At 41.3% G+C, this 26683-nt stretch overlaps 1 protein-coding gene across 5 annotated transcripts in view; it reads left to right on the top strand.

Annotated features, from left to right (window-relative positions):
* Positions 1 to 26683, top strand: part of SOAT1 (sterol O-acyltransferase 1) — a 47117-nt gene that overhangs the window by 14414 nt on the left and 6020 nt on the right. For all 5 annotated transcript variants that reach the window (XM_039485469.1, XM_039485468.1, XM_039485470.1 and 2 more), the window contains exons 3-15: positions 2942 to 3000; positions 11959 to 12110; positions 12200 to 12259; positions 13172 to 13279; positions 15603 to 15885; positions 17794 to 17872; positions 18708 to 18789; positions 19585 to 19630; positions 21345 to 21474; positions 22031 to 22128; positions 22771 to 22869; positions 23953 to 24088; positions 25280 to 25425. In XM_039485469.1, coding sequence (XP_039341403.1) covers positions 2942 to 3000; positions 11959 to 12110; positions 12200 to 12259; positions 13172 to 13279; positions 15603 to 15885; positions 17794 to 17872; positions 18708 to 18789; positions 19585 to 19630; positions 21345 to 21474; positions 22031 to 22128; positions 22771 to 22869; positions 23953 to 24088; positions 25280 to 25425 — 1478 coding nt within the window. The remainder of the gene's footprint in view (positions 1 to 2941; positions 3001 to 11958; positions 12111 to 12199; positions 12260 to 13171; positions 13280 to 15602; positions 15886 to 17793; positions 17873 to 18707; positions 18790 to 19584; positions 19631 to 21344; positions 21475 to 22030; positions 22129 to 22770; positions 22870 to 23952; positions 24089 to 25279; positions 25426 to 26683) is intronic.

Consider the following 26683-nt stretch of genomic DNA (forward strand, 5'->3'; position numbering starts at 1 on the left):
CCTAGTAATACTATGTGGGTGGAAATCAGATAGTCACTACACTCTTGAAAGAGCTCCCAGGGAAAAACAATAGTGTTTTTAATCACCTGTGGACAAACATTTTTCACAAAACGATCTTACCTCTGTCCTTGTCCTCAAAGGAAATCTGCACAACACTTTCAAAAGACGAGTTGGGAGCGTAAATCCATAACTTAGCTAGATATTTAAAATGATGGTTTTACTAAATATGCTCGATTTTATGGCTTATTACAAGAATCTGAAACCGCCCACACCTTGAATGGTGTCTCACAATATGTGGAATTACTTATACTGAACAATCTGTTCCATCTTATATTTAGCTGTGATGCTCTTAGTATCTTTCCCAAACCTGAAGAAGAGCTTGCCTCTCTCACCAACAGAAGTTGGTCCATTAAAAGCTATTACCTCATCCACCTTATCCTCTAATATCGTGGGACCAACATGGATACAACAAAATACAACAACACTACAAACAACAATGAGAAAGTTGTATTACAACACAGTATACTTCTGCACTCCTGTTACAACTATAAAAAGTTCTCCCAAGCATAATTGATGAGCCACTAACTCTTATTGTTCCTTCAGTTCTCTTCATATGCTGCTGTTTCTAGATGCCTATTATATTGGGTGTAACAAGTTTCTGGTGTTAAGTTCTTCATGTAAGTGGCAAGGCTTTAAATACAGGATGACAAGCATTAAAGTGAATGTGAAAGTCACAAATTCAGGCACCGAAGAGATGATTTTTTTTTTTTAATGGGGTGGTTATAATAGGCCTCCCCTTAGCAAGATACGCTATTAGGCCAATGTTTATTTCTCTAGATACTTGTTTGTGGATTTTTTGGGGGGGAGGTGGTTCAAGATTTGTTTCTGCTGAAGTCTTTAAACCTGTTTGCTAAGAATCCTTTGTTTAAAAAGAAACTTGCGAAGTGCTCTTTACTTAAAAAGGTAGCAATATGTAAAGGCCTCATTGTTTGGAGGGTTGTGTGCTGCTAGTGCACTACTATTCATATCTACCTAGGCATTCTGAATTAGTTGCAAGATTAGGATGAGAAAACTACAGAAAAGGTCCACACAGACACATGTGGCCTTCTAAAGGTTGTTTATCACTGTTTCAGGGTTGGCCAACTTTAGGGACCTTGGCAAGACTTATGTAGTTGCAAACAAAAAATGTTCCAAAAGCCAGTATGTTATCAGTTGTTCCCATCCTTTACCATTTAGCGTCCTTACTCTCAATCCAACTGTTGGGATATTGTGTTCCTTAGTGAGTGATAACCAGAAACGGGCACTGTGCCTAACAGGAAACACAACTCTTGCATAGCAAGGCCTTGGTTATTCCATTATGTAAATGCCAGAACAACACCTCCCATCTGTTTTGCTCCAACATATTATAATATAATACTCTAAATATTTACATTTCCGTTTGCAATGAACTGCTTCAGTTCTCATAGGAGAACAAGGGTCTAAATCAACATGATGGTTGTTCTTTGTGTGCAACCTTATAGTAATATACCTGCATGCATACATAATAGAGGGGAAGATTTCTAGTAAGATAATACGCTTCAGATTCAAACATCCGAAGGGTGTCTATAAATATGGATAACATTTGAACTCTGTCCTTTAAGCATAGTGGTAAACATTAAATGGTGTATGGCTCTTTTTGAGTGCTGTATCTTTGCCTCAGCTCGTCGTAAATATGTATAGGCATCTTGGTGTTATTTTTCTTACCAAATTGTATTTCCAAACTGCCCTTCTGCAGGGAATCTGTTGGTTTGTCTTTTGCACTTTCTTGTTACCAAGATCTGCTGGGATCTGGTCGTTTTGTTGTGGCACAAGCTCAGTCCATTGCTTCTTGCAGTCAGTGTGACTTGTTACTTAGATCATTAGCTCTTTGCCACAGGGGCCTTCTTTTTGTTCCGTGTGTGCATAGCAGCTACAACAGTGGGGTCCTGGTCCACAATTGGGGCTCCTAGATGCTGTGATAATTAAGGCTAAGATTATGTGTCTCACATTTTTAGTAAAAGTCAGACAGGTCATGGGCTTCTGTGATTTTTTTTTTTTTTCCTTTATTGGCTGTGACCTCTCCATGACTTTTATTAAAAATATGCATGACAAAATGGGGAGCTCTGGGATCCCTACACCACCCTGGGGCCCCCAGTGCAGACCTGTGGGGTCCCCCCACTGCCCATGGCTCCCAGCTTGGGGCATCTGTGCCACTCGTGGTGCCTGGAAGCTCCCAGGGCACCCCGGTGATATCTCAGAGCTTGAGGGGGGGGTCCCTACAGTTCCCAGCCATCATGGGCTGTGGGGAGACCCTGCAGCTCCCAGATGCCATGAGCTCAAGTCACAAAGGTCTCTGGAAGTCACTGATTCGTAGCCCTAATGATAATACAAATAAATGACATACTGAAGTTGACTCTAGGTTATGGTTAGCAATGGGCAAAAGTAAGTTTCCCAAATCTAGCAACTTCTAATATGAAGATGCAGCTGGTTTGTCACCTGACTAATTTAAACTCCTGAGGTTAACTCTGACAAGTATATGTGCATTTGTTCTCTTGCTTGAATCAAAAATGTGTCTCCTGGTGAAACCTTAAAAATATGTATGGTATTTGTTTGAGATGGAGGGAGAAGACTTGACACTTGCGAAGTTACTGGGTGCTTGGGTTTCAGCAGCTGTGTTTAATAAAATCAGAATCCACATAAAACACCAAAATGCTCCTTTTTGGCTTCTAAACTTCCTACAGCTCAGTCAGTCCTGAGCTTAACGGGGTCCTTGGCTTATCAGAGAGAAAGTTAATGGTAAATCCAGTTTCTATGAGCTGGGTATGCTGTTCCTCCTTTTCTCTTCATGGTTCTGGGCATGTGTGTTGACCATGTCATATCTATTGAAAACATAACTGTTAAATATTTGCTTTTCCTCCTTTAGGTTGGGTTGATGTTGACCATGGGATAACAAAGAAAATGCAGCTTACAGCAGAGGCTGAGGTAAATATTTTTTAACATTTACTTGGTGGGGGGGATCCAGACTCCTGGAAAACATGAAACATTTTTTGTGTGTGTTTGTCTCTGGTTAGTTTAATGCTCTGTAATGCCATCATTTCAGACATGGCTTAGGAGTAGTGGTTTTACACAAGCCTTTATTCTTCCTCTTCTCCCCTACCTGTTCCTGTGCCCCCTGTACAGCATCTCTGTCAAAATATAAACTCGGCTGTTTGTTTTTCTTTCTCAGCCTGTGTTGTACTTGGCCCCAAGAGGTTAATTCTACAAATAAGCATGTGAACTTTGACACCTGTATCCAAATTGACTGACTGGCTTTGGCTGTATTACCCCTTAACAGTACAGCTGGGACTGCTATTTTGGCAATCTGTAGTTTTTAATGTTTAAAGGAAAAAGTTCCTCATGGTACCATCCAGTGAATGGGCTACTCACTGCCTGGTATTCTTGCCTGTTGCTATGGAGCCAGCTAAGACACTTTCTCCCACCCTTTTCAGCAGGGAGTCCTGCACTCCTTCAGCAGCCAGAGGTGACTCTCCTAGTGCAGACAAGGTTGTGTTGTCCATAAATGTGTGTGAGCAGGAGATGCAGACAGTCTGTGGGTTCTAATTTCTAGAGGATTGTGGTTGCCATTATTCTTAAAACAAAGAAGGAATTTCCAAACCTTTCCATGCTATTCTGCAAGGGTGCCCTGTTCCCATGCTAAGTGGGGCAGCATTGAGTTCCACTCTTCATCCTAGCAACGAGTTTTCTTTTGTTTGCATGTTCTTCAGGACACACTGTGCCTTACTCACACCTTCTATTAACATCACAAGTGTTCCACAGCAATGACCTGTAATTTCACAGTCTTACTTGATGCCAGAGAATGAATAACTCTTAGAAAGAAAGGTGAATGCCCTTGCCTTGGAGAAATACCATTTCGCAATCTTGGTATTATGGCTAGTGGGTGGTGAACACACAGTTTCATTATACGATAGGGGTAACTAGAGTGGATTTAAAGGAATTGCACAAGAGGGGAAGATGCCTCTCTATGCATTTTGGTGCACTAATGTGGCCAAGTTTAGGATTTCAATGAAATGAACAGTTTTGATGCTTTAAAATGCTCTTGGCAATTGGGAACTCTCCTGACTTCTTTTATTCATTCATATATACACACACACACGCGCACACACTCAAAAAGGTAAATGCAGTTGGCATCTGACTCTGATGATGAAAATGAACATGCGTTGGACCGCATTCTTTGGCTCGTTATCAAGCAGAACCCATCATCAGCATGGAGGTATGTCCTGTGGAATGGTGGTTGAAGCATGAAGGGACATATGAATCTTTAGTGCATCTGGAACATAAATATCTTGGGACGCTGGTTACAGCAGTGCCAAGCGAATGCCTGTTCTCACTTTCAGGTAACGTAAATAAGAAGCAGGCAGCATTAAGTCCTGAAAATGTAAACAAACTTGTTTGAGCAATTGGCTGAACAAGAAGTAGGACTGAGTGGACTTGTAGGCTCTAAAGTTTTACATTGTTTTATTTTTGAGTGCAGTTATTTTTTTGTACATAATTCTACATTTGTGGTTCAACTTTCATGATAGAAATTGCACTACAGTACCTGTATTAGGTGAATTGAAAAATACTACCTTTTGTTTTTTACAGTGCAAATATTTATAATATAAAATAAAGTGAGCACTCTGCACCTTGTATTCTGTGTTGTAATTGAAATCACTATATTTGAAAATGTAGAAAACATCAGAAAATATTTAAATAAATGGTATTCTGTTTAAGTGATTAATTGTGATTAATTTTTTTAATAACTTGACAGCCCTATTTTTTTTGCATATAGCGTGAGGGAGATGGGGAGCAAATTTCCTGCCACAGCTTAGCTTTGTGACATCAGCAAATATGGTGGTGATAGAAACTGATGGGCTACAGAAAGCCCTCTAGCTTACACAGCTTATTGTGGAGTGAATTCTGTTCATGGGAAAATATGGCAGCAAACAAACTTGGGAGCAATTAAATATGAGCATGGAACATAAACTTTTATTAGCTGTCAACCACACTTAACCTGTGTGCAGCCACAGCTTCAATGAGACACTATGTAGCTGTATAAAAAGGGGTCAGTTTAGCAATCTCGAAGACCCTAATTCAGGAAAGCATTTAAGCATGTAATTAATGTGCATTCCTGAATCGTGGCTTAAAGCAGAGGACTCCAAATTGTGGGGTGCGACTGGGGCCTGGGCCAGCCCCCATGGGGGGCAGGAAGGGAGTGCCACCCATCTCAGCTTCTGGCCTCAGCCCCCTTACTCCTGTTCATGCTGCTCCCTCCCCCACAAGCCGCAGACCTGCTTCTGAGGGCGGAGGGAATAGCAGTAAGTGGGGGCACGACCCTGAAAAGTTTGGGGACCACTGGCCTAAATTAAGATTCAGTTGCTTATGGATGGAGGTGCACACAAGAAGACAACATGCACAGGCTAATTACTGATTATCACTTTTTCAAATTTTTGAAAATTTAGAATTTAAACTAACAGCAAATTCTTATCTCTCTTAGGGTTTTCTACTGCTACCTATCACCATAGCGTCTGTGTACTTTCCATGTAAAATCAGTAGCAAAATCCTTAGCAGATGTTTTGTGGAGCCTCTGATGCTGCTCTTTTCTCAGTGTGAACTATTGTTGGAATCTAAACTTGGGTCCAAATTTTCAAATGCAGGAGCTTTGAGTTGAATCCCTAACTATAGATTTAGGCCCTAATAAGTACATGTCTTTGAGGTGCCTAAATCCCACTGATTTGAATGAGAGTTGTGGATGCCCAGCACTCTTGAAAGTCAGGCATTCTTTATTTAGGTGCCTAAGTCTATGGTCTAAGATCTGAACACTTTGTCCTTTCCTAAACTGTAAACTCTAAGCAGGACCAATGCACTCTTGTCACTCGGTTAGCACTGCGATTGAGCACAGTGGTGCTTGGCTGATAGTAAAACAACTAAAGCTGTTAAGGCTAGAAAATATCACTGAAATAAAAGTTTCTGGCAACAGTTGGGAGCTAAGCTGTGAGGTGGAGGCCCACCTACCTCGAGGGTCTGGTCAGAGCAGTGGAAAGTCTGTTCTCTTCTCTCTGCTATCATTCAGTTTGTGATTGATGCTTTTTATGGCACAGCATGGCTCCCACAGAGAGAGACTTCCCCCCTTTTGTTAAAGCTCAGGTTCCACAGTAAAGAAGACAATTATTCAATGATATGATTCTCTTGTCTAAAACTCTATGGTGCATGTGACTGGAGATCTGACTAGCTCACTTAACTGTAAGTGATTTATTAAACACTGTGTCCAAATAAATGGGCTTTGGGAAGCTATTGGCTGAGAACTCTGAACCTGAGACTTCAGGACCTAAAACACTTCTTTTTTTAGTAAAAGAAACCAGTTAATATCTATCTAGTTTGTAACAAATGTTTCTCTTTATTTGTTTTAAAGTTTGACTTTATTCAGGTTTTAGCCAAGGGCTTCAGCTTTGTCAGCAACCTGGATATGCACAGCAGAAGCCATTGAATAAAACTCTGCCAACCAATACCACACAATGACTGTTTCCTATTCTGCGTATAGGGGAAATCTCAGACACTGTGGTGGAAAATGATCTGATAATCGCTGTTGATCCTTGTTAGTTAAAACATTAAAGTGTATTTGGACTACAGAAGGAATCCTTCAGACAAATAATACAGAAATGAGTATTAACTATGGTTCAAAACTCAGTTTGAAGTCATGCTTCACATTTGGCAGTTAGAAACTGCAACAAACACTTTAATTGTTTGAGAGAGTGCTTAATTTTCATATTTATAGATCCAGTTTTTCTGGACTAGTTGATTCACCACTGAGAGACCCAGTAATGTTGGGAGGAGGCAGGGGCGGCTACCACAGCCACTTTATAGACAGCTGACAGCTCCATAAGCAGACAAAGAAATACTCAGTGTAGTGAGCAGGAGAGTGAGTAATAACTTGAACTTGTTTGTTCTATGGCCTTAAAGCTTTTTAACCCCTTCACTTTTGGATCCATAGCAGCATTCCATTGACATGTAAGCACTGTGTGCTCCCTAGAGCACTGGCCTGGTTAAACCTAGCTTGTTCCATTTCCCCCTTGTTCGCTCTGGAACACTGGTGCCTAATCATGAATTGCACCTGAAGGAACAGCAGGAGACTCCTGATGTCCCATTTAAAGAGATTCACACAGTAGGGGAGGGATGTAGTACTGATATATATGGCATTTAAACATATTTTATTCTTTACTTCATAGTTTCTTTGCTTTCAATACATTTGTATTTACAGAAAGCTTTTTCCAATCACAGCTGCTTATTTCTTTGGTCCTACAGGGAAGTCATAATGCTGAATCTTTCACATTACATTTTTTTCATGGCTATAAATAAATATCCCTATTGAATGATGCCTTTCTTCCAAGATTAAGCACAAGGAAGATCTTATGTAAAAGTAAATAATCAATAATGGCAAAGGGACTATTGATAGTTAATTGAGAAAATAAATATAATTTGTCTGCAGGGCCATAGAACTGGGGTGTTGAGGGACCACAGAACTGGGGTTCTCATAGGTTGTGGATAGGAGAATATTGGGTGGCATGGGGATGGGGGGGGGCAGTATAAGACTCAGTTATAAACCTCCCCCCCCAATCAGTGTAGAGTGCGCCAGTGTCGCCATCTTTCCATTTTATTTAAAATATAGCCACTGGAGTTCTGAGGTCTGGTCCTCCCTGACCAGCCATTACAGTAGAGTAGGAAAGCTGCTGGAGATCATCCTTTACAAAAGAGTCTCAAAACTGCGATGCTGCTTTTCCATCATTCCAAGGTGTGGAGGGCAGTTGATCAACCTGGTATTAAATCCATATGAAATAGATCGTTGCGTACTACAGGGACTATAGATTTAGCCTGATGTTGAGGAAAATTTTCTGCATGCTATCTTTCCAGCACCCTTAAAGGGCCAATAGACCTCCCTCCTGCAAGTACTCTCACTACCAGCTAGCCCCGATCCAAACATGTGCCTTCCCCAGCTGTCTAGATGACCTTTCAGGAAGTAGATGGAAGAAGACCCCTGTATCTTTCCTAGGCCAGTTGGTTTATTAGTGGGGAAGGAGGTGTAGGGAATTACTGGAGCAGTATCGGGACTTGTGGGGAGCTCACAAGAGCCTCAGTATCGGAATTCCCATCATCTTCCTGTATGCCCCCTACTAATGAGCTGTCTGGCACTGGCAGAATCAGCCAGATTCCTTTTCTCCAGCTCACTGATGCGTTGAGGTGGAAAGAAAGCGGGCCAGAGCTTCACATGCACTAACTGGGTGCATGGGGTGGTGCTTGCCTGCATTTCAGGAGGGAGAGAGAAGTTCTGCTGCTCCTTTAATTTTGGAAGTAAAGGAGGTACATGCTGAGGACTCAGGGCATGCATTGGCTTCCCACTGGAAAGGTTTTCTAATGCCTTCCTCTGCCTTGTGGCCTATGGGGCAGACTTGGGAGAAACAGCTACTGCAAGACCACCTGCCTAGGCTCCTGCTTTCCTTGTCCCTAGTGACATTAGTGAATCATCTAAGTGTGTGGGAGGGGTTTGGGAAATGTGAGAGGTGGCAGTCCTCAGGAATGAGGAGTGGTGCCATAATGCACCCTGCCCTTGGAGCTGACACTTCTCTGGTGCAGTGCCAGGGTAAATTTTATTTGACTTTGGTAACCCTCATGAGGACTCTTTCCTTGTCCCCCATCCCTTGCTCCTTGGGGAATGGAGAAGGGGATGTAGTGTATTTTAAAGGACTATTCCTGCTTTCTGTACCAGCAGGAATCCCGTAACGACTCCTACTCTTCTGGCTTTGGTTCTGATACTTTGCTTTAGCATTCTGGTATCTATAGTCGTCTCAGCCATAATCCCTGCTCAACTAAATCCTCGTCTTACCCTCTGCTTCTTTGTTCCCATGGTGGTTGCTGATCAAATATTTTCAATAAGCTAAATATTAACAGTTGCAATTTGTTTTGAGCAGAGCAGTGGACAGATCTTTTTTTCCGAGTGGAGAGTAGGAGACTCGGAGACTGTTCAAGAAACAGGCAGAGCTGTCTTATAATTTTATTTATAATATATTTTTTTTTTAGTGCACCATTATTTTCACACGATCACATCTCGACTCTTTCACAACTGAATGTCTGAGTCTTAAGCACAATGTACACTTAATTGACTGGATTTATTTTCCTTTTTATTACACATTACTAGTCTCTAAGAATGCATCTCCCTAGATATGTGGTATTTTGGTAAAGAGGGCCCTCAAAGTGAAGAAAACATCTACCCCATTTCTGCTTTAGGATGTAAGAGAGGGCTTATTGCTTATTAGTATTTCATGCCTTGCCTTGTCTAACCTGTCGTCTTTTCATGGAATCTGGATAACTGGAGAACTAGTAGCATTATGGTATCATGAGGAACAAGGATGAATCATGAGCAATTTGGGTGGTGGTAGGGGGATGGGGAAGGATGTTTTTAAAAAATCTGTCCAACTCAAAACACCTGGAAAAATAACTGGGAGAAAATCTCTGTGTAAGATCCAAACGCATGTAGCCCTACAAGAGTTCCAGTTGTTAGCTTCTCCAAAGAGTCCTGTGATCTTCTCTTGTCAGTTGTTTCTCTCTGTGTTCCTGTTCTAAGGTAAAGAATCAGGAGAAACTTTCAGGCTTTCATTACACATCATAAAGAAGCGCAAAAAAGCATGCTCATGACATTTACTTATCTCAAAGGTGAGCTGCAACAGAAAGTTGGTTACTCAGCTTTCTCTTTCCTAGAGACCATGTGATAATGTCCCAGGTAAAAGTTGTACCTCTCAAAAGTACCAGCTGTGACATTGCAATTATCTACTTTATAGTGAATTTCAAGGTATCTTAGAAAGGGAAAATAGGGAAGCTTAAAGAAAGATTATTAAATTTTAAAAGTTCATCAGTGGAATGATTATCAGCTAGCTATTCCAATGACAGAAAATAACAAAGTGGACATCAAATAATACCTAGAAATTTTTCTTTACAAGACATTTTCCTTGTGTTTCTCTTCTTGGCAGCACCCCAAAATGGGGTGACTCATTCTAGGACACTCCTTATAACAAAAGAATGGCCATACTGGGTCAGACCAAGGGTCCATCCAGCCCAGCATCTTGTCTGCCGACAGTGTCCAATGCCAGGTGCCAGAGGGAGTGAACCTAACAGGGAATGATCAAGTGATCTCTCTCCTGCCATCCATCTCCACCCTCTGACAAACAGAGGCTAGGGACACCATTCCTTACCCATCCTGGCTAATAGCCATTAATGGATTTAACTTCCATGAATTTAACTACTTCTCTTTTAAGCCCTGTTATAGTCCTAGCCTTCACAATCTCCTCAGGTAAGGAGTTCCACAGGTTGACTGCGCTCTGTGAAGAAGAATTTCCTTTTATTTGTTTTAAATCTGCTGCCCATTAATTTCATTTGATGGCCCCTAGTTCTCATATTTTGGGAACAAGTAAATAACTTTTTCTTATTCGCTTTCTCCACACCACTCATGATTTTATATGTTTCTATCATATTCTCCCCCCCCCTTGTCTCCTATTTTCTAAGGTGAAAAGTCCTAGCCTCTCTAATCTCTCCTCCTATGGGACTCGTTCCAAACCCCTAATCATTTTAGTTGCCCTTCTCTGAACCTTTTCTAATGCCAGTATATCTTTTTTGAGATGAGGCGACCACATCTATACGCAGTATTCAAGATGTGGGCATACCGTGGATTTATATAAGGGCAATAAGATATTATCCATCTTATTCTCTATCCCTTTTTTAATGATTCCCAACATCCTGTTTGCTTTTTTTGACTGCCGCTGCACACTGCGTGGACGTCTTCAGAGAACTATTCACGATGACTCCCAAGATCTTTTTCCTGATTCGTTGTAGCTAAATTAGCCCCCATCATGTTGTATGTGTAGTTGAGGTTATTTATTCCAATGTGGATTACTTTACATTTATCCACATTAAATTTCATTTGCCATTTTGTTGCCCAAACACTTAGTTTTGTGCAATCTTTCTGAAGTTCTTTCACAGTCTGCTTTGGTCTTAACTATCTTGAGCAGTTTAGTATCATCTGCAAACTTTGCCACTTCAGATTACCCCTTTCTCCAGATCATTTATGATTAAGTTGAATAGGATTGGTCCTAGGACTGGCCCTTGGGGAACACCACTAGTTACCCCTATCCATTCTGAACATTTACCATTTATTCCTACCCTTTGTTCCCTGTCTTTTAACCAGTTCTCAATCCATGAAAGGATCTTCTCTCTTATCCCATTACAACTTAATTTACGAAAGAGCCTTTGGTGAGGGACCTTGTCAAAGGCTTTCTGGAAATCTAAGTACACTACGCCCACTGGATCCCCCTTGTCCACATGTTTGTTGACCCCTTTAAAGAACTCTAATGGATTGTAAGACATGATTTCCCTTTACAGAAACCATGTTGACTTTTGCCCAACAATTTATGTTTTCCTATGTGTCTGACAATTTTATTCTTTACTATTGTTTCAACTAATTTGCCCGGTACTGATGTTAAACTTACTGGTCTGTAATTGCCAGGATCACCTTCAGAGCCCTTTTTAAATATTGGCGTTATATTAGCTATCTTCCAATCATTGAGTACAGGAGCTGATTTAAAGGACAGGTTACAAACCATATGCGTTTCCGCAATTTCGCATTTGAGTTCTTTCAGAACTCTTGGGTGAATGACATCTGGTCTCAGTGTCTTGTTACTGTTAAGTTTATCAATTATTTCCTGTGAAAATTCCTCAGATTTGTCACCTACAAAGGACGGCTCAGGTTTGGGAATCTCCCTAACATCCTCAGCTGTGAAGACTGAAGCAAAGAATTCATTTAGTTTCTCTGCAATGACTCAAGGCATAGAAAATAATGTGAACCTATTTCCACTTTATCAGGAGTTGAAGCCAGCATTCATGAAGGAGGTGGACAGTCACTTTACAGAGTTTGTGAACCGTTTGATAGCAAAGTCTGTGCTTCTGGAATCCTCCACAGCAACATCCACCTTCCCTGTAGCTACCTGCTCAGAGAGAGACCTGCACAAAACCAAGTAAGCTGATCCCTGGATGAGGTTAAGTTTCCTGCAACCTTTATAGTTTAAAATTTTTTTGTCTTTAATATTGTCCTTCTTCTTCACAGGGGCTTGAGGGCACCTCCAGAACATGGAAAGCTCTTTACTGCTAGGAGGTCCCTCTTGGAGTGAGTACTTCAACTGCACTTGTTGTTTCTGAAGCATACTGGCTAAAAGTGCCTCACTTGGCCACCCTAAGTATCTTTACTTTGGGACCTCTGCTTTATTATAGTTGAGCCCTTTCTTTCCATGTCCGATTCCTGTTGAATATTTTTTTCAGCCATATATGGTTGCAAATGTCCCTGGAGCTTTATCTCTAAGAAAATGTGTATTTGTTGAAAAGATAATGGTTCTCTGAAGCTACAAAGCAGTGTGGCTTGCTTGCCTGCCTTTCCCCTATGTAGAGGGCTCTGTAAACCTTTCCCCACATTCCCTTGTCCACATGTGCTAGAAAGATGGTGATAGTGGGAGGCACTAGGAATAGCTGTAGCCCTGCTAGAGGGCTGCCACAGCACAACACTTGTTGGATCCTCAAATCTGAATTCCTTTTGGGAGAAACTGTTTATTGCTTGTATTCATTGCTTTTAATGGACCTGTCTCAGTTGTTGACTGCTGACAGTCCCCTTTGGATTCTTATGCAAGTCATTTAATTTTGTGACTAATTCTCCCTGTGTAAAAATAAGGTTGAGGATTACCTACTCCACCTTCAAAGAAATAATTTTGAGATCTTCAGGTAGAAGTGCTAGATGAGAACCAGATGTCTTTTATTCACAAACATGAATTAATTCACACAACATCCCAGTGAGGTAGCTGTATCATCATCTTCTTACAGATGGTAAAAGTGAGGAACAGAGCAGTGACTTAGTTATGTAGCAAATCAGAACTATAACTCGGATCTCTTGTCTCCCATTTATGCTGTACTTGTTGGGGCATGTTTCACAATGAAAGGAAACATTTGGAAGAGAAAAAGTACTATAGACACTATATGCTATTCATATGTGTGCTAATGATATCGCTCTTCATTTGGACCTCCTCCCCAGTGAGCTGTTTGAAGTGAACCACATCCGGACAATCTACCACATGTTCATCGCTCTCCTCATCCTCTTCATTCTCAGCACACTTGTAGTAGACTTTATTGATGAAGGAAGGTAAGAAAGCGTGTTGAAAGGGAAGCACTTACATATTGAAAATTGATAATTAAAAATTAGTGGTACATAAAGTTACAAAATGGGGGAACTCGTACTTCAAGTATAATGCTGTGTGGACAGGTCATAAAACTTGTAAATAGACTCAACAAGCTTTAAAATTGTGCTAGAATTTACATCCTAGACAGACAAGGCAACCACAGAAGGCATAGGTAGATAGTGAGCAATTTTGTCATATGACTCATAGGCTTTGGGCACATATCCTAGAAATATTATATCCAATGTCATTGGGCTAGAGGCATGCAGTTCTTGAGAACTCAGCATAAAGGTAGATGATAGCTTCTTTTCATTATGTTCTCAGAGCACCAGAATTATGAACTGGATGGTGGTGGTTCTTCATTTATGTCAAGTGAAGGGGACAGCGTAGACAGTTTTGAAAAATGGCAAATATACCTCTACCTCAATATAATGCTGTCCTTGGGAGCCAAAAAATCTTACCGTGTTATAGGTGAAACTGCATTATATTGAACTTGATTTGATCTGCTGGAGCGCGCAGCCCCACCCCCCCCAGAGCGCTGCTTTACCGCGTTATATCTGAATTTGTGTTCTATCGGGTGGCGTTATATCGGGGTGGAGGTGTACTTTGGCAGCCTTCTGTCCTGCATTAGTAGACTATACTGAACACACTTCTGGAGGACTGTACTGTTGCTAAATACATGTAAATTAAGTTGTTCTAAGAGAACCTTGAAGGTCCTGGAACAAACTCAGTTATGTCTGTGCTTAGATGCTTGTAGCCAGTACTGAACATACTTGAGAGAGAGAGAGAGAGAGAGAGAATCTTCCTCTGACTTGTTGACTTTATTGCTTAAATTGTAGTTGTTTTTGACAGCTATCCCTGTAGATTACAAGTGAAACTACATGTTTATCTTACTGATAATGCAATTTCTTTGTTTTTCATGTATCAGAATCAGTTATGACATGACTTGATGTTAGTGTTTTTTCATCTCTAATTGAGAGCTGGCACGTACAGTTCTGGATGAATGTAAACTGGCAGCAACTTGGGTTTCCAAATGGAAGCTTAGCTTTGTTTCTCAATTGAAAGTGATGTGGGCAGAAGGGGAAGAATTGGATGGATCTACATTGGAGACTTGTTTTCCATACAAAGGAATATTTTGTCATAATAGTATATGCAGTAATATCCTTTTTTTAAAACTGTTTTCCTAAATAGATCTGATAGTGTCTCCGGTTACAGTTTGTAATCCCAGTATGAATCCGGATGGGAATGAATACATTTTAAGCTTTTGTGTACTTGTAGTATGTGTACCTGAGAGGCTGTCCTGAGCCAGCAGAGTTTTAAATCTATAGAGTGAAGGCCCTTCTGAGGTAGAAGGGCTAGAAATCTAAAACTTCTAAATCAGACTAGATTCTAAAGGAGGGGAAAACCATGAAGGACCAGTCACAATATTAATTTGTGCGGATTTGAACTGTCTTCATTATTCTAAAAATAATCAACCATGTTCTATAGCAAATCTACCTGGGATTTAATTCCACTTTTTTTTTTAACCAAAGTAGATTTAATGCTAGATTTGTAAAGGTACTTAGGTATCTAGTGGGATTTTCAAAGGCACCTAGATATCCAACTCCTATTAAAATCAGTGGATATTAGGTGTATAGGTATTTTTGAAAATCCCCACTAGGTGCTTATCTGCGTCTTTGGGTGCCTAAATATCTTTAATAATCTGACCCTGAATTCTTGTGAAACATGCTAAAGTGACATCTCTGGAGACTGAAATCCTGTTTATCCACAGAACAAGTACAGCCATGGAGGCATCAATAGAAACTTTTCTCATTTCTCAGTAAATGTCTCCTCCCTGTTTTGGAGGGACCCTCGCTAGAAGTGAGAGAAGTTCTGTCTCCGGGTCTCACTCTAGTATTGATTTAACAGCATTTAAGCACATGCTTACCCTTAAGTGCGTGCTTAAGCTCATTCATCTTCAGCAAAGAACTTAAACATGCACTTCCTTAAAACAGCCACTTAAGTCCCATTGAAGCCCATATGACTTAGAGTTAAGCATGTGCTTGCATGTGTTGCTGAGTCAGACCTTTGTCTTTCAGCCAGTCAGTGTTGCCAACAAGAGTGAGTGTGGTTTGGTTTTGCACAATGCACTTGTCCATTTAGGAATTGAACTGAGATCATCTACCAGCTGTTGTCTGCTAATGTTGCTTTCTGTGACCACTGCAGAACTGGGTTGGAAGCTTTCATAAAAAGAGATAACGAACACCACATGCCACTAATCTGGTTTTGTCTTGTATCTGTTTCTTTTAGGCTGGTGCTTGAATTTGATCTTTTGGTCTTTGCTTTTGGCAAGTTTCCTGTTGTCATTTCCACCTGGCTCTGCATGTTTCTGTCCACGTTCATTTTACCCTATGGCCTTTTCCTGCAGTGGGCCCAGGGCCACTGTTGTTCCTCCCACCGGAAAATCCGCTCCCTCTTCTTTGGGATGCTCTTCATGCTCTTCCAAAGCATCGGGCTTGGGTTTGGGCCAACATATGTTGCTGTGTCGTATGCTCTACCTCCAGCCTCTCGGTTCGTTATAATACTTGAACAGGTGAGTCCCTGCATGGTGACTTTAGAGTCAGGACAGTAGATGGCTTTGCATGCTAGAATGAAAATTTTGTCTAGGAAAGAACTTGCTGGAAAGCCTTTTTTCCTCCTCAAAAAGATATTGTAGTGCCTGTCTCTGCATGTGAGACAATAGCAATTTGTAACTAAGAGACTTCATTACTCTTGGCAACTAGTTCTGATTTTTAAAAAATATTTGCTATTTTATTAACAGGCTTTCAATAATTGTACCCTTTGCCGATTGAATCAAATTCAGTATCTGTTAATATGATACAATTGCACTAGACTATTGCATATATATTTTTAAATATCATCTGTTGTAGACAAAGTGTACCCATGTGACTGCTAGAAGCAAGAGAGAAGTGGAAACACTTGAAATATTGCCAATTCCCAGTATTGGCTGCTTTTAGAACAAAAGTAAAAATTTAAGGCCACTTGACCATTGTGATGTAAATTAATCTAGTTGTCGCACAACAGATAAGGTGCAATACCCATAAAGAGGGCAAAACAAATCTGTGTAATTTCTCAAGCTTTAATTTTGGGTTGTCTTGCAACCTCACACTCATTTTACTTGCTGCTCTGTCAATGAAGAGTGCAGATGACATTAAATATATTAAAAAATGGTAGGGAATGGTTTTGAACGGTCTCCGTCTAAAATAGCCATTCACTTGGTGATTTTGACTTCTAATACTGTAGTTCTAAATTCAAGCAGTTTTTTGTGCCCTGTGCATCTAAATATGAAGACTACATATATCCTCTTGTAAGATCTGTGGTATATAAAATATATATCCATATTGACCCAAACAGCAAACGGTTTAATGTAGCAAACGTTGCTCCTATGGCCCAAGTGATGCATGGCATTTTGCTTCTTTGTAATACTCTGTGATATTCACAGAATAATCTTTCAGTTGTATCCCAAGTAGGAAGGTGGTAACTGTGCACAGTTACATTTTGAGGGAGCCAATCTTAAGTAGATTAAATATAATTAGAGTTAGAACAGTTCTAGCTTTTATAAAAGGGGGGTCAGATTTTTACTTTAAACTCCCATTAAACATGTGCTGGCCTGACAGAGAATTTAAGATCCTTCTTGAACAATTATATTCATACAAAGAAGAGAAGTGTACACCTCTATTGTGACCCAGAAACAGTTCTTAATAGCTACGTTTGACATTAGTTTTACTGTATATTCATGTTTTGTGTTCTGAATGTTTCACAACAGTCTTGATGTTTGCAATTCTAGAAGCAATTGTCACTGTGAGTGTATTTGAAAACAGGAGTCGCCAGCACTCAGAGAGCAAGTTTGAGGAGTATTAACTGCCAAGCAATTATCAGTTCCTGAGAGGAAATTATGGGGGGCAAAAAAAGTGAATTGAACAGTAGGCATAGAGCTCATGTGCTGGTGCCATCTTGCTTCAACTTGATCACTTAAAAAATGGAGCCATATAATCAATAAATAATTCTAGATTGACAACAATAATCTCAATGCTGAGAACAGCTGGGGTATTGAAATGATATGATTCATTGCTTCAGTCTAGATCGTGTTCGGTTAACCTGACTAGCATTTTATTGGTTTCCACGTCATACAGCACATGCACTGGACTGGAGCTCATTTTAATTTCCACCTAAATTTACAAAACAGTTTGGATTTTTTGAAGGTGCAGAGGGGGCAAGTACCACTACTATCTGCATACTTGCCCCTTCTGGTACTCTGAGTGTTTAGTCGAGAGGTGAACCTAGAGGAGGAACAGTACATACCTTTTTAAAAAAGGATAAGGTGAAAAGAGACTAATACGCTGAAAGCGTTCCCTAGATGCGTCACTCTGTCCCACTGGAGTGCAGAGGCTGAGGAAGTTAAATTATGGAAAATGGGATCTTGGACACTCTTGTTTTACAGGTTCGTCTGATTATGAAGGCTTATTCATTCATTAGGGAGAATGTTCCTCGGGTCCTGTCTTCAGCCAAGGATAAGTCAAGTGAGTAACTTACCCTGCTTCCACTAGACGTTTGTGGGTATGTTGTTTTACTCTTTGCTTCCTGAGTCCTCCTTCCTCTAGGGGTGAAATTCACCCATATGCATATGGTCAGCCCAAGGTTTCTGTGCACCATTTATACACTCAGGTGTAAGTGGATCTTTAATGTGGCTAGAGAGGTGCCTAGGGTCTGTGGTGGCCCTCTGCATAGAAGTGAATTTCACCCAGGGTGACTGAGTTATTACAAAGAAGTAGAATTAGAACTGGTTTTAGAGAGACAGTAAGTTGGTCAAGACATCAAGGGTTTTTCTATGTGCTTTTAGTGCCGGGGGATCTTGCTACCACTAGGACATCCACAAGAAATGGCAGAGGGGACTTCGGTGTAAGGCTTCAATCCAAAGGACAGCACCTCTAAGAGGGCAGTGGCCCATTTAGAACTGCACAGTAAAGTTAGCATGGAATAAGAGCCCAGATGCTGGTGTGGTGCCAACATTCTGGCCCTGGGGTACACATGATACCAGTAATCATGACACACCGGCAGTAACTCCTTTTAAAAATGCGACTGTGTGTAATGACTGCCAATTAACAACATTGTGCACTGAGTGGCTGTGCTGGTTTCTCTGAACTACATGTCCCAAGCAGAATTCCTGCTAATTACTAATCTGTTTTCCCTCTGTTCTTTTTCTGGCAGTCTAAGAATTCTGCCTCCTTGACTAAAGTCTTCAGGGTGATGGCTAGTTAGGAGGCCTGGGTTAAGTATGCAGAAGGCTAGTGAGGGAAGCACCATGCCTTCAGTGTGCTGAATGCTTCACTGCCAAATACTCTTTTGCTCTTTCAGGCACCATCCCAGTTCCCCAAGTTAGCCAGTATCTGTACTTCCTCTTCGCTCCCACCCTCATCTACAGGGACAACTATCCGAGGTAATGTCAACAACACTGATATTTTTATGTAGTATTCTAAAAGTCTGAGCTATTGTTTAATAACTCTGAAGTGGGAACTACCCCCACTTTACTGAGGCACTGAGAGATAAGGTGAGTTTCTGCAGGTCATATGCCAAACTACTGGCAGGGCTGGAAATAGCACACCAATGACTTGAGTCGAACCCGCCCTCTGCTAATCAGTCTCTGAGTACACCTGTACCCCGATATAATGCAACCCGATAGAACACAAATTTGGATATAACACAGTAAAGCAGTGCTCTGGGGGGGCGGGGCTGCGCACTCCAGTGGATCAAAGCAAGTTCGATATAACACGATTTCACCTATAACGCGGTAAGATTTTTTTGGCTCCCGAGGACAGCGTTATATCAAGGTAGAGGTGTATTTTAGGAGCTTTTCTGAAAAACCATCTAGAGTTAGATCTAGGAATGAAACAACCAGATGCTGAATGTCTTTAGAAAGAAAGGGAACTGTGAAGACTAGTCCCTTAGATTTTAGTTAAATTTGAGTATCTGCCATAACATGGAGTTGTTAAGCAGCTCCATCTCTTGGATTTGAGGAGAAACTACAAGTACCTTTTAAATACACTTAGCCCTGGAGTTCTCAAACTTTCATAGTATGGGCCTGTTCTACAGACTAAACCTCTAATTTAAACGTTAATTTAGTTCTGTGCTCAAGGGATTGAATGGTTACAGAATACAGTTGTATTGGATGAGATCCTTGCTGCCCCAAAGGAAGAGTTTGTTAGATGTAACATTGTGCTCTTTCTCTTTGTAGGAATCCCATGATAAGATGGGGTTATGTAGCTACCAAGTTTGCACAGGTGAGTCTAGTTTAATTTTTGATCATCTTAATGTATGTCCAGAGAATTCTCAGACTCTATCAGATGGAATTGTCGGGCACTTCCTGCTTGATGCCTCAGCTTATGTGAATTATTCAGCAATGAGTTTCACCGGAACAATACAGAAACCCTTCTAGTGATGAAAGAAAAGAAAACTCTCTCTGATCCCTGCTATTATATTAATATTTTTACCCTGAAATATTTTGTCAGATACTCGTCTAATTCCTTTTTAAGAAAAAATATTTCTACTAGTTGCTTCCTTCAGTGAGTTGACTCAATATTTTATCCACCCTCTGATGAAATTCTGTCATAATTTCGGTTAGGGATTGATTTTTCCTTAGCTTTGATTCATGACTGTTGGCTTTTATATTGATACAGAGGGCAATAGAAACACCAGTATGCATTTTACCAATGTACTGTGGATACTGGAGAAGGGCTAATTACCTTGCACAACAAAGAACTGATCTGAGCCTTTGCCTTAGTTTTGAACCACACCCTTTTTGGAAAAGGTGGTTTACCACTTCAAGGGCTCCAGACAGAAACACAAGTGCCAGTATATCTCTTGAGATCTCCAGCATTCCTTTGAAAACATGAGGTTTTGATAGTTCAAGCCAAGCTTTTGGATGCTTATCTGAACATTAAACTTGTTTTATTATTTTAATGGCCATACCTTGTCAAAGTAAATAACTTTTAGTTAATTAGTTCAACTGAGATTGGTGCAGAGGACACTTACACGTCTGTATTCTCACCTCACTTTTTCTCTAAACCTAGCACTGATCAAGATTTTTGTGAGCTTGGGAAGGCAGTGTGTGTATGTTGCGGGGTCAGTGACAAGAAACTGCTTCCTTTGCCCCATGTGCTTCAATGAGCACAGTCGTTCATTGTTTCTTGCTGTAATCCAAAGAAACTTCCAGGTCAAGTTTTATTGGACCCTCAGTATGGTGTGACCTGGAGTTCTGCCACTTCACAAGGAATCCTTCTTTGCATCTAAATGGCACTAACAAGGGGGCCCAGCTCCCTCTTGATGGGCTGTTCTTGATGTGGAAGGAAAGGTGTGAAAAAACATGTACTCTAGTTGCGGTACCGTATGTGCATTTATAATGGGGATTAGGTGAGCTGAAAAGCTAATTATAAAGTGAGACAGGGTGTTCATCCAGTCAAATTACTGTATTGACAGAACTTCCCTGTCTTAAAACTTTGAATAGAGAGTTGCCTGATGAACCAAAACCAGGTTCTTGAATGGCCCGGCCAGTTGTAAAACGTCTCAGGTGGAAGAGAAGTGAAGATTATAATGTATATGAAGTAAAGATCATAATATACAATGTGTGCTCAGCTCTGTCTCAATGTCTTGGTTAGATCCAAACTGAGATTTCTCACTATATTAGAACTGCTCACAGCCGCCACATCAGTAGGTGGACTTGGAGAAATTTATAAAGCTACTCTGGGAGAACAGTGACAATGCACTGACATTACCACACCAGCTATCTGGGAACAATGCTCCAACATTAATTGAAAACAAAAAATTATAATATTGTGGGAGTTTCATGAATATTGTCTCTAATCCAAGAAGTCTGTGAGTGGTGGGAAGTTTGGGATGGTGCCATTGTTTCTCTCTCTTCTGTAGAGAGTTGCGATGTTACAGATGTTACTTGTGCGTTAATTTTTCTTATGGAGTGTGACTGCTCTTGTGCTGCAGGTGATTGGTTCGCTTTTTTATGCCTACTACATCTTTGTGCGACTCTGCATCCCTCCATTTCGGAACATAAGTCAGGAACCCTTCAATCTGCGAGGGCTGGTCCTCTGCATTTTCAATTCCATCCTGCCAGGTGAGACCTAGGTGGCTGTGCAACATTACAACCTTCCTCCATTTCTCACCCAGGCTAGACTTGTAAAAGGAGGGTTCAGAGAAAGTGCCAAACTCCTGCTCACAGGATTTGTGTGAGATGGGTGGTTTTTCATAGGGAGGGGAGAATTGGTCGCTATAGCAGATATGGCTGCCCTGCAGTGCACCTATCCTGTGATAACTAAGAAGATAACTTGCTGTTCTGTTGTTAAATAAGACTTTCTCCATGAAAGTTCAGCAATGAGATATTATAGCTTGAGGGCATGAGAGAGTCGAACAGAACTTCAGATTTTAATTCTGGCTCCTTTGTCAACAGTCTCTGCACCATAGAGCAGCCTTTGTGCATCCCGTGTGGTGAGGTACCCTTTTTAAAAATGATAGTTATAGATTGAGTAATACAAAATCTGGTTCCTCCTGTTAAACCTGTTTGCAGTAGACACAGTTTGATGGCTCTGTTTATGTATCCCTGGTCACAGATGAGTAAACCAACAGATGTTGTGAAATGAGTCTGGTTTTTTTTTTTCGTTCTGTATCTCCAGGTGTTCTGATTCTCTTCTTGGTCTTCTTTGCATTCCTTCACTGCTGGCTTAATGCGTTTGCTGAGATGCTGCGCTTTGCAGACAGAATGTTCTACCAGGTAACAAGGTCTTTCTTCTGCAGTGTCTGTAGATGTTGCTGCTGTTCTCTACAGATGCCATCTTTGTTAATCAACCCCAAATGAAATGATTTTAGTTTTATGAAGTTCCTAGAATTTTTTTCTCCAAATGAAATAGGGTCAGGAGAGGAAAAGAACTTCAAAAAGCTCTGCTGCATGAGGCATCCTAGCAGCAGAAATGCTACTGATGTTCATTGTAGGGGAAGTGCCTTCTCCAAAGTCCCTCTAGATCAGGATTGAGGCATCCCAGTGGGGTATTGTGGAGGAAACTTGGCCTGCCAATGCCTGTATTACCTCTCTGTGAGTGAACAGGACTTCAGCCACCAGAACCGTCAAATCTTTTCATTAGCATGACCATAACTTAAATTTTTCATTCTGTTTGACCACTGCAGTTCCATAGAACTCAGCTATTGGAGTAACTGAAAGATAAAGATGCTACAAATGCCATAAGCTGTGAAATCGTGCAATACAACTTGTTAATTTAACTAGGATAATAGATTGTGTGACTAGAACAACTAGTCTCCTCAAACATTTTCAAACTTAGTTTTCAAAAAAGAGTTAATGGAAGACCTGTCACTAACGCCAACTATGTGCCCTCTTCTCCCCTTTAACTCTGTGTTTCAGGATTGGTGGAACTCCACATCATATGCAAACTATTACCGAACATGGAATGTGGTGGTACATGACTGGCTGTATTACTACGCTTACAGGGACTTTCTGTGGGTGAGCAGCAAGCAGACTTGGTCCTCATTCTTTACCTCTCTTTGAAACAGTATGGCATCTTTTTCTAAAAAAGTAAGGGGGTGGGTGTAAGAGGGGAGCTTAACACCATTCCTCGTGAGAAAATTAGTAGTTTGCATTGCTAGAGTCCTCATTGGCTTTGGAACAGGACTGATGTGGAGAAGTGCTCTGGAATGGCTTTCATCCAGCAAGGTTATTTCTGCAATTATGCAGAAATCACTGAAGAGGATGACAAAGGAAGAAAATGTGGGAAAGTGGGAATTAATGTAGTGGTGTAGGAATGGAATCTATATTAGAACTTTGTAAATTGTTTTGAATAAATGAATGTTGAGTAAAAGCTACTCCCTATTTCTATGCCAATTTTACAGAAGCCAGTGTCTTATCCCATAGAGGTGCAAAAAGGCCTTGCTTTTTGATTGACCTGATGACTAATAAGATTTGTCAGTCTCTGACTCTCTGGCGATCTGCTGACCTTTGAGGGGGAGATCACAAAGCCTTTCCTGCAGGATGGGAGGGGAGACTTAGGTTAAAAATGTAACTATAGACAAACTAGTAACTTGATTGTGAAACACTGCTTCATAGTGCATTCAGGGATGTGAATGACCAAATTCAGTGTCCTGGTATGGGCAGCCACTTATGCGTGTTAGGAGAACCATTGAGTTCACTGATCTACTCACATGCATAAAGTGCCTGACTGGGGCTTACTCTAATGCTTTAATGAAAGGTAACAACTGAACCTAATATGTTGGTTCACAGAACTGTTATATTCTGGCATGGTAATATGTTGTTTGAATAGATGAGCGATGGTGTGTTTTTATATTTCATGTGCATTCTCAAGAAGTGAGAAGCAGAGTAGAAATCCCCCAAAGAATAGACCCTTTCCTTAATCTAAGGAATCTGTAATGAATATGGCATTTTAAAGCTCCTCATGCATAGCTGGGGCAGACCCTAACTAGCCCATTAAAATTACTTTAAATGTATTATACTTTATTCTATTTTATACTAGAGGTTAACAGAACATGTCTGTATTTGATATCTTCCCCCCGCCCCTCTTCCCATCACCAGTTCTTTGGTAAGAAGTTCAAAGCTGCTGCTATGCTGTCCGTCTTTGCTGTCTCAGCTGCCGTACACGAGTATGTCCTGGGAGTCTGCTTTGGTTATTTTTATCCAGTCCTCTTCTGCCTCTTCATGTGCTTTGGAAGTAAGTCACCAGGAAAGCATTTGGTAAAAAATAAAATATACAGCTGGGGTAAAGCCCAGAGACTAAAATAGTGATCAGGGTCTGTTGGGCTAGTTGCTCTTCAAACACTTGCAGAAATGTTTCCTGTAGAAGAGTTCCAGCTGGAGAACCAAATTCTGCAAACACATGAGTCCAAGGAGTCACATTAAAGAATTACTTATGTGTTTTCAGGATTGGGGTCTAAGGATGCAAGGAATATAAGGGCGAGGGAAATTGTATTGCTATACAGGGCCGGCGCAACCCATTAGGCGACCTAGGCAGTCGCCTAGGGCACTGACATTTGGGGGGCGGCGACCACAGCGGCCGAACATCCCGCCACCATGGTTGTCGGCGGTATTTTGGGGGCGGGACCTTCCGCCGCCTCTGTCGGGGGCGCCATTTTGGGGGTGGGACCTTCTGCCGCCTAGCGTGCCAAAAAGGCTGCCGGCACTCCTGTTGCTATACAACTAGCCATATACATATTCCCATGCATATAAAACATACCAAGTTAATGTATATAAAACTGGGCAGTGAATTTATAATAACATAACTTTTCCCTTTGGCCAGCCCCTTAAGGATGAGTTACCACACTTCTGCCTAGTAGCCAATATTTTTATTTTTAAAGCCATAGCCTGAGGGAGTAGTTGCTCAGTTTTGAATCTTGCTACAGTGACTGATGTGTATAGGTGTAGCCTTCCAGCATTGAGTTGGAGGATGGCATCTTCCCTTTTCCCTGCCTCTTTTTGTGGGAGCAAGAGTGCAAACGTGTTTACTTTGTGGGTGGTAATTGTTAGGCACAGTGCAGATGTTCACAGCTTCCTCCCACCCCATGCTCTGCCAGTGTTCTTCACTCCTCTGCTGTAGCACACTACCACTCCCGTTCTAAACTGAGGCTGCCATATGGACCTGGTAGTCTTATAGAGAATAAACCTGCCAATGTGATACATATCACTTATGGAAGAAGATAATGAGCATGCTTTCCTGTGCTGTATGGACTTTTCCCATAATGTGTCATCAGTACAGTGGAGATGGAAAGCAGACCAATGATCAGACTAATTTAGTGGAACTGAAAGGAGAATTCAAGAGACTTATTGGCTCTTAATGTGGGTTAAAACCTGAGCTTGCAGGTGTCCTGAATAGCGCACCTTGATGACTTTCTATTTCCTCTTCCAGTGGTTTTCAACTTCATTCTTAATGACCGTCGGAAAGGGCCCATTTGGAATGTGATCATGTGGACCTCTCTCTTCCTGGGCCAGGGTGTCATAATTTGCCTTTACAGTCAGGAGTGGTATGCACATCAGTATTGCCCCCTGAAAAATGTGAGTGATTAACCTTTGATTCTGAAATAACTAAGTGTACAGACAATGAGAAGGGACAAGCCTGGTTTGTGTAAAGGACAAAAGATTAGTGAGAGTCGGCCTTATGGGAAAAGGGTGAGAAATTCTAATATAGTAGAGGAGAGGTGTGGACTGATATGACATAATCTGGAAAATGGGGGGTGATGATGTAAAGAAGTTGGTTTCTATTTCACTTTTACTGTTTTTAAACTTATGAGCCTAATAACAAACTCCAGAATAGTACAAAACTTGAGACATAATGTAGAGGTCATGATTACTGACCTCTGAGATCAGTTTGGAGAAGGGATGACTCTACTAACAGAAATTAGAGAAGGTCTCTAGCTGACAAAAACTCAAGGATCTAGTAGTATTTTACTGCCCATTGTTCACCATCTCCCCCACCTCCACACACACATTTTCAGTTTTACTTTGTAGGGTCACTTCTTTAAAGAAGTTTAAACAGTACCTTTTATTTCACCCTGACTGTCAGTTTTTTCAAGTGGTGGGCTTATGTCCTTTAAACTTGGAGCACTTTAATCCATTCAGGCAATATGTACTAGTATTACAGTGCAGGGGAGGCAGCATGCTCAGCCTCCAGGATGAGGAGAAACAGTTGTGGGATTTTGGTAGTTTTGTTTTGTGTTTTGGGGTGGGGTTTTTTTGTCTTGTGGGTTGTTGTGGGTTTTGCATTGATTGGGTCTGTAGGGAATTTCCCCTTGCCTTCAGCAGTGGCAATTGTAAAATAGGGAAAATAGAAACATGGTTATAAAATCAAGCATGGACAACTTTGCTCCTAAACACCAACCCTTCAGTGTTTGAGTAGTCTTGATAGCTCAACCTGTCTTGCACAGCACCTTGACAAGGCATTCAAACCTATTCAGCAAGGTTTTACCTGAAGCCCATTCTAAGTGGGCTCAGAATTCAAGGTCTGGTCCTAAGTTTCCTCTAAGCTGCGCAGGTGCCTATTAAGCTCTGTGCAGGGGCTCAGGGCTGCAGCGGGGAGAGATTCCTCTCCCCCAGCACGGACCTGCTGCGGCTGGGAAAGAGGCGCCCCTCCTTGCTGGCCCTAGTGCAGACCTGCCGGGGGAAAGGTGCCCCTCCCTGCTGGCCCCAGCACGGACTTGTCCTGGACTTGCCGTGGCTGGGAGAGAGGCGCCCCTTCCCTGGCCACAACATGGACCTGCCCTGGACTTGCTGGGACTGGGGGAGAGGCGCCCCTCCCTCGGCCCGGCCCAGGACT

This window comes from Mauremys reevesii, linkage group 8 (genome assembly GCF_016161935.1).
Source record: "Mauremys reevesii isolate NIE-2019 linkage group 8, ASM1616193v1, whole genome shotgun sequence".
Classification (NCBI taxonomy): Eukaryota; Metazoa; Chordata; order Testudines; family Geoemydidae; genus Mauremys; species Mauremys reevesii.